Here is a 14,253-nt window from a genome sequence, read left to right as displayed (position 1 = left end):
CAGCAGCGGTATGAGCTGAGATTGAGGTTCAAAATGAGCTACTCGTAATGCTAATCAGCTGCAGAATTCATGGGTGGGAGCAGTTGCAATCCCAGTCATCCTTTGGGTTTAACAACTGGTGGTCCCCAGGTGCCGTCAATAATTAGGGGTCCTTGCCCCTCCCTTTTGCCTCTTCCCTTCAGACCTTGGGATGTGGTGTAAAGTGTGCAACCCTTGTATCCCTTGTTTATTATAATCTGAAGCTCTCCTCTCCAGGGCCTATCCTCAGTTTCATTCAGTAGAATGGTCTAGACTGGCCCAATCCCTTTCTATGCTTATGTCAACTTTATTGAGGATCATTTGTTAAGCTTTAGGGACAAATTTATCAAAATGTAAGTTAACAGTTTATCACAAAAAAGCACTCTGTTAATTCCTATGGATTTTAGAAGTGTGTTTGTCAGTGGATGAAAGTTAAAGTTCACCATTTGATAAATACACTTCTAAAAATCCCATAGGAATGAATTGAAATTGGGTCAGTTTTTTAATGGTTAGCTCTAATCTCACATTTTGATAAATTTGATTAAGGCAGTGGCACACAGGGAGATTAGTCCCCCCTTCTGATAAATCTTCATTACCACGAGTAACTAATTTCCCCGCAATGCCATCCCACCGGCAAGAATGTACACGGGGGATGGCATACGCGTTGCTTAAGTTTCCCGAATGGTGAGATGCAACTTCGGAAAACCGAAGGGCCGAGTATGCCATCCCACCGGCAGTTTACATTCTTGGCACATGGCACGTGAAGGACATTAGTCGCCCGAAGATTTATCGCGGGCGACTAATCTCCATGACGACTAGTGTGCTACTGCTCTTAATGTAAAAACATACCTGAAAAGCTGCACAAGGCCTGTTACTGAGCACTGACACTTCTTTCATATAGTGTCATAAATATGCTGGAATAATACAAAGTATTTTGCTGTGAGAAGCTCTATACTAAAAATATTTGTTAAATAAGTGTTTAAGCAGACTTGACATTAATTTGTACTGAGACTGTCTGCTTCCCCAGTGATAAAAACTCAATAACCTACTGAATCAAGCAGTTTTGTAATGCCTGTAACCTGCAGACTTTTGCAAAAACATTTGCTTTTGTTTGAACACTTGACTTGTGCCCAATGGGTTATTTCGGGAAACTTTATAAGTTAACAACATTCATTGTCATGCTCTGTGTTATATCTATGATTTCTTAAGAGAGAAAACATGTTTTCTTTATATTCTGTATTTATCCACATTTATTTGTCCTAAACAGGCAGTAAAGTATAATTATCATCATATTGTTCTAATTATCATCATGCCATTCTACTAATTATACAGAGTGTTGCTCAGCTATGAGTCCTCCCTGCTCTATAGAACTTATTTTATAAGTCTAGTGCCTGAGGTAGAGGGAAAAACCAAGCAATTTACTCAAGGAGAAAGAATAATGAACAGTGCCAGAAATGCAACTCTGAACTCCCTGAGCTCAAGTTTGATGAGATAACCCCTCAGCTATTTTTCTTCCTAAGAATCCCAGCACCTATACAATTTACACTTCAGCCAAAGACAAAAAACCTGGGGGTACTAGGACATGGGCCTAGGATTTCTCAGCTGTATCAATTGTGTATCAGTGCATCATTTTTAAATGGCTTAAACTGGAAACGGTTCCATTAAGGCATCTCTTATTTAATTAAGAAAGAAAGAACCATGTTAAAACAAATGTAATTCTACATAGTGTCAAGGGGGTATCAGTGTTAAAATGGATACTGGAGAATTTGAGCCTTGTTTGGTGTGGGGGCAGCTGCTGCCATGAGCCCCTGCAGAGACAACTTGTTATTTTCAATTTGTGCTATTTTTGTGACTTCAAGGAACAGATCTATCAAAATGTGAGTTTAGAGCTTAATACATAAAAACTCACCCACGTTCTATTCATTCCAATGGGATTTTTAGAAGCTTATTTATTAAATGGTGAGACCTAACTTTCACCCACTGATAAACATGCTTCTAAAAAGGCCATTGGGATGAGTAGCTCTAAACTCCCATTTTGATAAATCTGCCCCTAAAAGTTGAAAGTCTAACTAACGGATCATTTGCAAATAATAAATAATGACCAAGATAAAAAATCAGGTGTGAGGTGCAGTGTGCAGCACTTTGGGCTTGCACCTGTTTGTTGCACTTAAGACTCTGCCGAAGGTTTGTAAATGAGCCCTACAGTTTGGAAATGAAAAGGCAACATTTTTACATAAAAGACAAAATGTACATTTTTTATAATGTATGCCCCATTTGACAACAAATCTCTTCTATAATCATCATATTTGCAAAATAGGAGTCTTCAAGTAAATGACTCATAATTCTATCATTGAAATGACTGGGCCACATGTCAGAACAATATCAATACATATCTGGGCAGCTTTATATATATATATATATATATATATATATATATACCGAATCAAATACAACCAGCACCAGAAAAAGGTCCCAAAAGGGACCGAAATGTTGGCTGTAGATGCAATTATAATACACTAATATCTATTTCAACCACAAGACCTTTGGTGCTGGTTGTGTTTGATTCGGTATCTATATGGTATTCCGTGCAATGGGGCAGCTACATGGTAGCAATCTTTGGAGTGTGGTGCTGTCGTGTGGACTTTCTTATATATATATATATATATATATATATATATATATATATATATATATATACAGTATATATATATTGTTCCTTGAGGGCAATAGTACATGAGGAGATTTGTTGACTGCAAGAAATCAGTTCTACCTGCACAGTGTAAAATACTTTACAAGCAAAATTTCTCATAATTAGCCAGGATCACTGCATGTAAAATGTTTTACATTTGGCAATTTTAATGGATCTGGAAAGAATGGTATTTTTTAGCAGATTTGTCTTCAGCTTGACTGGCGATTTCTCGAGGACGACAAATCACTACATGTGGCATTAACCTTAGAGGTGACAGTGAAGATATACATTTCTTGGAAGTTTAAGTATTGCAGTATAATGAAGCAAGGCCTTTATTTAGGAACAAAATAGGATCACATATACCAATATTCCTTTGATAAAGGAACTGCTGTGGTTGGCTTCTACTATCCACGATAAAGGATCAATGCCATCCAAAAGATGCTATCCAATGCTATCCATGCTGACAATGTCCCAGATCACCACATATCAATGAAGCAGTGATTAAAAATACTCTTTTAGACAATTAACCACTAAGTTCACATTCAAGACAAACCTTGTGGGCAGCGTGCAGCATCCATCAGCTGTAAGGCGGACTTGCGTCTCATAGCTATCCAATGGGCATATGACCTGTTGAACTGGAGGGCACTCCACTGTACTGCAGTCCACACTGAAAACTTAAAAGAGAACAATTGAATGTTAAAGAGACCAATATTGGGAAGTGCAGCCTTTAACATTTTTGAAATATGTGTAGATTTATTTGATTTAATTTAAAAAATTACTTCTAGCACCCCTATAAGGGTCAGCACAAACCAATAACATGCATGCATGCTAGGTTATATCAGCCAATAAATGGACAGAGGTTTGCATTTTTTCCCTTAGTTTTCCTTTATTGTAATCAGCAACCATTTCCCACTGGTCAACTCTTTGATTTATTTTTTCAGCAAAAATATACCTCTATTTCTACCTTTTCTTGTATAATTTCCTAAGTCCAACATTTTCCATTTCTGTCAATTTGCACTTTATTATTTTTGATGTGAGACACTGGTACAGTATGACTTTCTAATGACAGATTAGCATTCAACTCATCACTTTATAAAGCCATAAAAATATTGCTAAGTATAGATTTCTTTGAAACTCACATCTCATTTCTCCCTCACAACTATGACATATTTTCAATAGAGAATGATATACGCTTTGGAAAAAGATGCCAGAATGTCAAGTTATCAATAGGTTTGGATAACAATGCTAAGCCTTGTAGCCTTACAGCCTTGCAATCTCAACATTTTTCTTTATAGTTCATAGTACGTGTCTCCATCAATGACACATTATCCTGTAAGCCCTTGACGTACTAGGGGAAAAACATGGCAAAAAGTCACTGCGCTACCAGTGTTTAAATACAGCGAGGATGTTGTATTAAGATGATTTTACTCATTGTAAAAAAAAGTTTGGGTTCTTTGCATTTAAGAAAAAACAACAAAAATACAGATACAGCTTGACTGTCACATTTTACCAGAGGGGACTGTAAGGTTGGCACTTGGCAGATAGAGAACTGTGCCTACACTGTAATGCTATTAGGCAATGTAGTAAAGCACTGCTAGTCTATAATAAGCAATGCACACAAATATTAAGCCCTAGGTGGGCAGGGGTAGTACATAGTCATGCTTTTTCCCCTTATTGGTCTTGCATTTCTGTCAGGGCTCATAGTAAATGACCCCTTATGCCTTTTGAACATCTTTTCTGACTGATGCGAGAATTAATATATAACTCTGGCCTCAGTGTTGCATATGGACCGGGCAAATTTGCAATCCAGCTAGTTAGTTTGGACTTTTTGTGGCCAGTTATAACTCACTCATTGAGGTAACATGTTTATCTATAGTAATCAGTGTTTACACAGTATTCTGTAATACTGTCTCTATAATGACTGACAAACTGCTTCCTCTGCTAAAATAATATATATTTCATAAACTCAATAACGTACAGGTCCTTTGTGTTGTGTGTTCTTTGTAATTCTGTGTACAAACCGGATTCCAAAAAAGTTGGGACACTAAACACATTGTGAATAAAAACTGAACGCAATGATGTGGAGGTGTCAACTTCTAATATTTTATTCAGAATAGAACATAAATCACAGAACAAAAGTTTAAACTGAGAAAATGTACCATTTTAAGGGAAAAATATGTTGATTCAGAATTCCATGGTGTCAACAAATCCCAAAAAAGTTGGGACAAGGCCATTTTCACCACTGTGTGGCATCTCCCCTTCTTCTTACAACACTCAACAGACGTCTGGGGACCGAGGAGACCAGTTTCTCAAGTTTAGGAATAGGAATGCTCTCCCATTCTTGTCTAATACAGGCCTCTAACTGTTCAATCGTCTTGGGCCTTTGTCGCACCTTCCTCTTTATGATGCGCCAAATGTTCTATAGGTGAAAGATCTGGACTGCAGACTATGATGTTGTGATTGATGCAGAATGTGGTCTGGCATTATATTGTTGAAAAATGCAGGGTCTTCCCTGAAAGAGATGGCGTCTGGATGGGAGCATATGTTGTTCTAGAACCTGAATATATTTTTCTGCATTGATGCTGCCTTTCCAGACATGCAAGCTGCCCATGCCACACGCACTCATGCAACCCCATACCATCAGAGATGCAGGCTTCTGAACTGAGCGTTGATAACAACTTGGGTTGTCCTTGTCCTCTTTGGTCCACTATGACATGGCGTCTCAGATTTCCAAAAAGAACTTCGAATCGTGACTCGTCTGACCACAGAACAGTCTTCCATTTTGCCACACTCCATTTTAAATGATCCCTGGCCCAGTGAAAACGCCTGAGCTTGTGGATCTTGCTTAGAAATGGCTTCTTCTTTGCACTGTAGAGTTTCAGCTGGCAACGGCGGACGGCACGGTGGATTGTGTTCACTGACAATGGTTTCTGGAAGTATTCCTGAGCCCATTCTGTGATTTCCTTTACAGTAGCATTCCTGTTTGTGGTGCAGTGTCGTTTAAGGGTCTGGAGATCACAGGCATCCAGTATGGTTTTACGGCCTTGACCCTTACGCACAGAGATTGTTCCAGATTCTCTGAATCTTCGGATGATGTTATGCACAGTTGATGATGATAGATGCAAAATCTTTGCAATTTTTCGCTGGGTAACACCTTTCTGATATTGCTCCACTATCTTTCTGTGCAACATTGTGGGAATTGGTGATCCTATACCCATCTTGGCTTCTGAGAGACACTGCCACTCTGAGAAGCTCTTTTTATACCCAATCATGTTGCCAATTGACCTAATTAGTGTTATTTGGTCTTTCAGCTCTTCGTTATGCTCAAATTTACTTTTTCCAGCCTCTTATTGCTACTTGTCCCAACTTTTTTGGGATTTGTTGACACCATGAAATTCTGAATCAACATATTTTTCCCTTAAAAATGGTACATTTTCTCAGTTTAAAGTTGATGGGACTGTTGATGGGACCTATGGTTACAATTTTGTGCCCCTTCCGCTTGTGCCTGTGGGATTCATAAATGAGGCCTTTGGTGTTTCAAGTGACCCTACTATAAAAATTACAACACTGCTTTTTTTGGATTTAGCAAGCAATAACTTTTATTAACATCTATCTCTTATGCATTTTAAGGGTGAAGTAATTTTATGAAAAAGTGCAACCAAGCTGCCACCAGCCCATCGCACTTATTCATACACTCTGACATGGTTTAGTTGCCAGTAGCCCAGGATCCTTATTATTAGTGGAGGTAGTAGAATAATTCAGTAATACATTTGTACTCTATCCTATAGAACAGGAATCCCCAACCTTTTATACCCGTGAGCCACATTCAAATGAAAAAGTGTTGGGGAGCAACACAAGCATGAAAATTGTTCCTGATGGTGCCAATAAAAGCAATAATTGGCTAATTAATAGCCCCTATGTGGACTGTCACCCTATAGAAGGCCCTGTTTGGCATTATACTGGGTTTTTATGCAAGCAAAACTTGCATCCAAGCCAGGAATTCAAAAATAACTACCTGTTTTTAGGTCACTGGGAGCAACATCCAAGGGGTTGGTGAGCAATATGTTGCTCACGAGCCACTGGTTGGGGATCACTGCTATAGAATGATCCCACCACCTCCAGATCAGTGTGAAAGATGGAAGTGTCTCTCTCTATTCTTTGGCTCTCTGTGTCTCAATGAAATGCTGGGCTGGAGGCAGTTTGAAGGAACATTTTTAGCCAAAGATCACTGTGATTGTGCTTGCTTACTAACACTGACATGTTCCCATTGAATGGTGAGGTCGGCAGCGTGATGTACATTTAAACAAATACAAACCGTAAGGTTAGAAAGGAATATTTAGAAATAGGTGTAAAATATTTAAAATGAACACCAGGCATCGCAATAATCCATTACAAAGTGCTAAGTGGTGTATTTATACGGACTAACACCAAAAATGACACCATTATTTTACATCACTCTAAACCTTTCATAATGACATGTGATAATGGATGAAAGAATAACTCTTTTTCGCATATACACTTTTTATATACATTTCCAGAAAATCATTGCACAGCTTTACAAATCTGCATGGCAAAAGCCAATGTCTGTTGTTACTCAAAGAGTTGGACTGGGGCGTCCGGGCCCACCTGAACTGTGAATTAAATTACCCCTTTGCAAACTCAAGGGCCCTTCTTCAGGCCTCTGCCCAACCCCTTGGCATCACATCACCTCCCTTCACCATAAGATAGCAGCTGTGTTCGGGGAAATGGGGAGAGTCCAAGAAGGAGTGAGCTTGGGTCAGTAGGGCCCACTGGGGTTTTTTCTGGTGTCCTGTCAGCCCAATCCGACACTGGTTACTTAATACAATTTTTTTACACACCTTTATAAATATACCCCAAAATGTCAAGGACATATACCGTATGTTACTAATACACAAAATATAGGCGTGAACTAGTAAAGATTCCTGATTTTCACTTCTATTTGTAGTTGTAGTTTTTCATGATTACAGGTACACTTATAGGTGTACAATGCAAAACTGTAATTATGATGCTATGTCTGTATTCAACTTGAGAAATGAATATGTAAATGTAACACTGTTGTGTGTGAGTTTATAAAACATGCCCCCCCACATGTTCTGCCAGTTGGGGAGTCTTTCCTGGCTTGTACTATATGATGTATGCAGTAAACATTAAAAGCCTTCTGACTGATTCATTTAGCATTCACTGAGACAGCATCTGTAACTGTAAATTAATGTGATAGCAATCCATACAGGAAGATCAGACAAGAAAACTTCACACGTATTTCAGTGATTCAGAGAAACTGTGAACTTGAAGACACGCTGAGAAACAGCAATCAAATGTTCCTATGGAGTGAAGTTAACTTCTAGACTGTTGTATTATTATTTAGAAAACTATAGCATGTAATATACCAAGTGATAAGTCATTTAGAACATCCAGCAATTACATTACTGACAACTGTTACATTTTTTTACTTGCCATAATATGGGCAAATTTGCTCCAGATCTAGGAGCCCATAGCAACTAGATATTTCATTTTAACTCGCAGACAAGGAATGTATCCCAGTGCTCCTGCTCCAGCCTAAGGTACTTCTGTAGGAGTCAACCACCGTCATCTTCTTCGGCTTCTTCCACCTTCTCATACTGCATGTGCGGTAGAGTGGAAAGCTGAACTTGGAATCACCAATTGGCTTTTCGCTCACCTGGGTAAGCACACTTGGCCCAGGGTCGAAAGGAAGACCAAAGATGTGGAAAAGGATTGTAATGTGGTGCTCCTAGAGAAGTACCCCAGGCACACGACAAACAGAAACACTGGCCTGGTGTATCAGGTAAGAAATTATTATCATTGGGGGTTGCCTAACATTTGGCACCTCCAGTGATTTTAACTTTCCTTCTCCTGTAAGAAGATTACAGATAAATTCTACTTCTAGACTTTGAAAGATATTTCCAAAACAAGAGTTGACTGAAATTTTATTGAATGATTACTATTAGTGATGAGCGGATTTTTTTGCCCCGCATGGATTCTCTGCAAAATTCTGCCTTTCGACATTGGTGAACTTTTTCGCGAAATTGCTCCATAAATTTACAGTGACAAAAATTAGCAGCATGACGCATGGTGCAGTTGCGTCAAAAGGGTCGCAGTCCCAGCCTAAAACCTAAGGGCAATGACAAATGGTATTTTGTGAGATCATCTGTGCTGGCTTGCTGATCCAGCTTAAAACTAAGGTTTTCATCTGCTGATTGACCATGTTGGTCAGATCATGTTGCGTCTGCAGCAGATGAGGAATGAAGAGGAGCCACAGCACTTCCTGCTCTTCTGATCATTTTTGCACAAAAGATTCTGAAGCCATACTGTGTGGGTGGCAGCTTGCACACTCTTCATCCATTCTGCCTGTGGCCATTTGTTGGAAAAGTGCAGAAGACTGGCTAGTATGGTCTTCTTAAATTTTTTATAACAAACAGTCAATAATCTTTCTGAATGAACTTATTAAAGGAGAAAACTACCATTGTTGTTTTCAAACTTCTGTTCAAAGCATTTAGGGTCTGACTAACAGAGTATCTGGTAAGCCACATATTACAAATATTGTACTGTTTCTATTACATATTTGCAACAGTAGAAAGATTGAATTAAATACATTTCTAAATGCAGGCAAAAAGAATCCACTGGTATATATCCACAATTTACTTCCAGACATCTCAATCCATATATTTTGGGTGTCACCCTAAGTCCCCGCTCTATTGAAATGTATAGAATCTTCACCAGAAGACCTCCCATCTTGTCTGAAGCAGTTGAGTAAGGAGCACAGCAGGGGTGGGGGTGTACCTGGGCAGAAAGGGGTAGGAACATGGGCCAAGATGTTACTGTATCATTTAGGATCCATGTGGTTATCCAGCATAGCGTTTTGGGAAGATAAACCATTAAGTGTTATTATTCAAATCACTTTAAAAAAAAACAAAAAACTATACTTAACTATAGGGTAAGGGTAAACAGACACCAATGAATATACAGATTATTGAGCAGGAGAGTTTTACCTGGTTTGCATTCATAAAGGTCACAGCATTCCCCAGGTTTGCCAGATGCTTTGGATACCAAGATGTTTAAGTAACCAGGCTGGCAAACTTTCCTTAGACATCCCGCTGGATTGCATACACATCGGCTTGGCAGTGGGCAGCATTCACCAGGTGGGGCATAGCCTTCTATTAAAACGGAGTCCTCAGCACAACGCGGGGAGAACTGTACCTCACACCGAGCTGCTGAGCAGTCTGGCCTCTCCTCTGCATAAAAAGAACAAGGGATAGGGTCAGATGATAGAAAATTTACAGCGGTACTCCTGACCAATAGTAAAGCACCATTTTTACAATTAGATGCTGCAACTCAACAACAACAAGCAACACTATGACCATCTAAGATTATGCCAGTTGGAATATGCTGATCTAAAAGACTTTTAAAAGAGTATGAATACATGAATATTGTAGTTTTTTTCCATGCGGATTATATATTTTTTATCAGTGCTGAGGGTGTCTGGATTAAAAGCCTCACAAAAGCCAGTAAATGTGATATTTAGTCAAGTCATGGGTTGCTCACTCCCATATGGTACATTTTGGTTTCATCTGCTAAGAGTCAAACTGAGATAATCAAAGATAGAAACTGCAGAAATGCATTATTACACATGCAGAATGAGGAGGCAACTCTACTCAATACTCATATCAAGCCCTGTGTATTAAGTCAGGAAACCTTGCTGTGTGTAGCCAACTCTAGTTATAGATATGGATCACCATCAATAAAGCAGCAATTATGTGGCGCTTCTGCCATGCAGACAAGCCCACATACATACTAAAATTAGATTCTACATTTCTGATATCTATTGCTGCACATGGCACCACTGGAAATAAACACCAAGGTGCACTGCAAGTTTTTAAGAAGCAGCCTGAAATACATTCAAAACTTTATTATAAGCCAAATAAATAATACTGATTTAAAAAAAAAAACTGATTAACAAAAAATACAGGTATGGGATTATCAAGAAACCCGTTACCCAAAAAGCTCTGAATTACTGGAAGGCCATTTCCCATAGACTCCATTTCAATCAAATAATTATGAATTTGAACTTTTTCTCTGGAATAATAAAACAGTACTGTGTACTTGATCCCAACTACGATCAAATCAATCCTTATTGGAGCCAAAACAATCATATTGGGTTTAATTAATGTTTACATATTTTTTTTTATCTGGAAACCCCAGATCCCAAGCATTCTGGTTTAAAGGTCCCATACCTATAATGACTTACATAAGTCAAACTGAAGGAGCTCATGTCAAAAGGGGGATATTATTCCCCTTTAAATGATAAGATAAGTGATATAATATAGCAGAAGGTTGTGAAAACCTTCTCCTCTCTTTCTCTCTCTTAGCCTTAATGTCTTTTTATCAACCAAAACTATTTTTACAGTGATAAAGGGCAAACAATTGTAACATCTTTTAAACGAAGCGTGATTTTTTAAATATGATTAATCACGGCGGCTTAAGATGGTGCATAAACTGTTTTTGGAGCAATTATAACCAAATCATTTGTCAAAAAGATAAGCTTGAGTTATGTCTAAAGTCACTGCTCACAGTAAAAAGCCAGGAACATTTTGTTTTCCTAGAATACAAATAAGGACAGTGGATAGTTTAAGGTTACTGATTTTTTTCCGAGTCAATTACACTAATAAGTTGTTGGCTTTTCTCTGACCTGCTACTTGAGATAGGCTTATTAAAGTGTAGTGGCTGCTGGTCATTGAAACAATCCAATTTTCCTACTCTCAAACTTATAACAAAGAAATCTTTTTATCAGCTCATTTATGACAAGCAGCACAGCCATGGCAAGCCCTGAACCTGCAATTAAGCTGACAAGCGCAAATGGTGATACCTGAAGTCATTAATATTAATAATGATGATCATAGCAATATATATGCTAATAGGAGCTACCTCTCAGGTTAACAGGTTCAGCATGGGTATGTTTTGCCCTTGAGGGAAACGAGCTAAGTCAGCAGGACCAGTATCAAAAAATCACGTTTAAGGCAGAAAAACATATTACTGTGAAATTAAAACAAAATTATATTTCACTCAGAAAAAGTAAAACATATATCCAACTTTTAGAGCTTTTAGGGATAAGGCACAGTAGATATTTTGGTCACAGCAGAATGAGAAGCACAGCAAGGGGCTTAGGACCCAAGATATTTGTCACCAAAACCCCAACAGTACATTTTTTGGTGACTATATATATTCTAATATATATTTATATAGACAAAGATAAGAGGTCATTGCACGCCTAATGGTTTAAAATGTAGTGGTAAGCACAAATTCTCCTTTTTTGCTATCATTTATTTATATATATACAGGTGCAGAGAGGAGCACAACCCTAAATATGTAGTTAACTACCCAGGTGCTGGTCAAAATAAACTAAATATAGAGACAAAGTACCTGCCACACTCCAACAAACTGGGTTGTTGACTGATCTAAATTATGTATATTAAGTCCCTGCTTGTGCGGTACTCTCTCTCTCTACATAATTTAGATCAGTCAACAACCCAGTTTGTTGGAGTGTGGCAGGAACCAGAGTACCAGGAGAAAACCTATGCAGACATAAGAACAACATACAAACACCATGCAGATAGGTACTGGAATCAAACCTAGGCCACAACGCTGTAAAGCTGGCCATGCACGCACCAATGATAACTAGTGATGAGCGAATCTGTTCCGTTTCGCTTCGCCGAAAAATTCGCGAATCTTTGAAAAGATCCGCGAAACGGCGAAAAATTCGCGAAGCGGCGAAAATGTCGTGCGACAAAAAAAATTGTCGCCCGCGGCTATTATTTTGTCGCGCACGGCTCTTGTTTCGTCGCGCGGCTCTTGTTTCGTCGCGCGGCTCATGTTTCGTCGCCCGCGGCTCTTGTTTCGTCGCGCGGCTCTTGTTTCGTCGCCCGCGGCTCTTGTTTTGTCGCCCGCGGCTCTTGTTTTGTCGCGCGGCTCTTGTTTTGTCGCGCGGCTCTTGTTTCGTCGCCCGCGGCTCTTGTTTCGTCGCCCACGGCTCTTGTTTCATCGCGCGGCTCTTGTTTCGTCGCCCGCGGCTGTTGTTTCGTCGCCCGCAGCTATTATTTTGTCGCGCGGCTCTTGTTTCGTCGCCCGCGGCTCTTGTTTCGTCGCCCGTGGCTCTTGTTTCGTCGCGCGGCTCTTGTTTCGTCGCCCGCGACTATTCTTTTTTTGACGCCGCGACAATTTTTGGACGTGCGGCGAATTTTTCCGCGGCGAAATTTTTCATCCGTTTCGCGAAACAATCCGCCAATGGCGAAACGCGGAAATTCGCCGCGAATCCATGCCTGGCGAAACTTTTCGCCCATCACTAATGATAACGTACAAAATCCCATTTCATATGATATCCGGTGTGTATAGCAGATTGATGAGAAGACCGAAATCGCAAAGGCTTCAGGTTGGTTGTCTCGTCGATTGGCCAGCTTAAAAGATTTTGAACAAAATCTGCGTTCAGGGCTGAATTTGCAGGTGGAGGTAGAATTCCTATTGTTTCTACCACCATATCTGACGATTCAGCCCTGAACATCAGTGTGGGAAATGCACGATCTTTCCTGCGACCGATGGTAGCAGGAAAGATCGTAATTGCTACGCGTATGGCCACCTTAAGGTAGCAATGATAATCATCACTAGTCAGTGACTTCTTAAACCCTTATAATTTACAATATGCGGTATGTGATCCTCTTTACTATATATATAGCTTTCTTGACTGCTGCAACATTCTGCTGAAGTTCTGCTGAAGTTCTTTACAAAGTAAATAAAGTGTAAATGCTCTCTCACACTCAGTACTATGGGCTCTCTCACACCTTTTTAGCCATGCGTGCTACATTGGTGATATCACTGCTACAGTAGCAATGGCTGAAGAGGTGTAAGTAGTTTTAACAGTGCTAAGACTATTTTATGGAATTATATTGATATTTTCATTACAGCATTTCCATGCCAAGAAGCATCTGTGCAAGCCATGTTTTTCAACTCCTTGGTTAATTTTACTTTATCTTGGTTGATCAAAAAATCACACCTTGTCACTAAAAAGCACCTGTTTATCAGTATCACATTTACACTGATGTACACAGGTTGTTTTTTCACTGTATATCTTGAGAAGTGAAGACAAGTGTTGTAGGTGAACATGCTGATGGAGTTTATTCAAACCACAGTAGTAATGTTGTTGTTGAGTATGGAAAATGATGCGAAACCATTAAGATCAATATCTCCTAGTTTTCTAACTTCAACGTTTTCTACTTGTGCCATTGTTGTTTGCTTAGCGAGATGTGATTAAGAGAAGTTTCTTTATCCATAAACAAACCCTTCAGTATATTTAGTCCTGAAAAAACTGCAGCACATATATTTCATTTTACTTTTTGGCTCTTTTACAAAAAGAAATGGTTTAAATTTAGTGTTCCTTTAGTGCTCATATTTCCAGGTAGAACAACGTTTTAGACACAGGGACATAATAATAAAAATAGAAGCAGCATGCATTTAAAATG

The 14,253-nt window shown here is 39.2% G+C and overlaps 1 protein-coding gene across 1 annotated transcript in view; it reads right to left on the bottom strand.

Moving 5' to 3' along the window:
• The window catches only part of crim1 (cysteine rich transmembrane BMP regulator 1 (chordin-like)), a 440,400-nt gene that overhangs the window by 216,404 nt on the left and 209,743 nt on the right, over nt 1-14,253 (bottom strand). The window contains exons 3-4 of the mRNA XM_002936373.5: nt 9,736-9,978; nt 3,261-3,381 (exon numbers count right to left, since the gene is read on the bottom strand). Coding sequence (XP_002936419.1) covers nt 3,261-3,381; nt 9,736-9,978 — 364 coding nt within the window. The remainder of the gene's footprint in view (nt 1-3,260; nt 3,382-9,735; nt 9,979-14,253) is intronic.

Source organism: Xenopus tropicalis, chromosome 5 (assembly GCF_000004195.4).
Source record: "Xenopus tropicalis strain Nigerian chromosome 5, UCB_Xtro_10.0, whole genome shotgun sequence".
Classification (NCBI taxonomy): domain Eukaryota; kingdom Metazoa; phylum Chordata; class Amphibia; order Anura; family Pipidae; genus Xenopus; species Xenopus tropicalis.
This window is presented reverse-complemented; position numbering and strand designations above follow the sequence as displayed.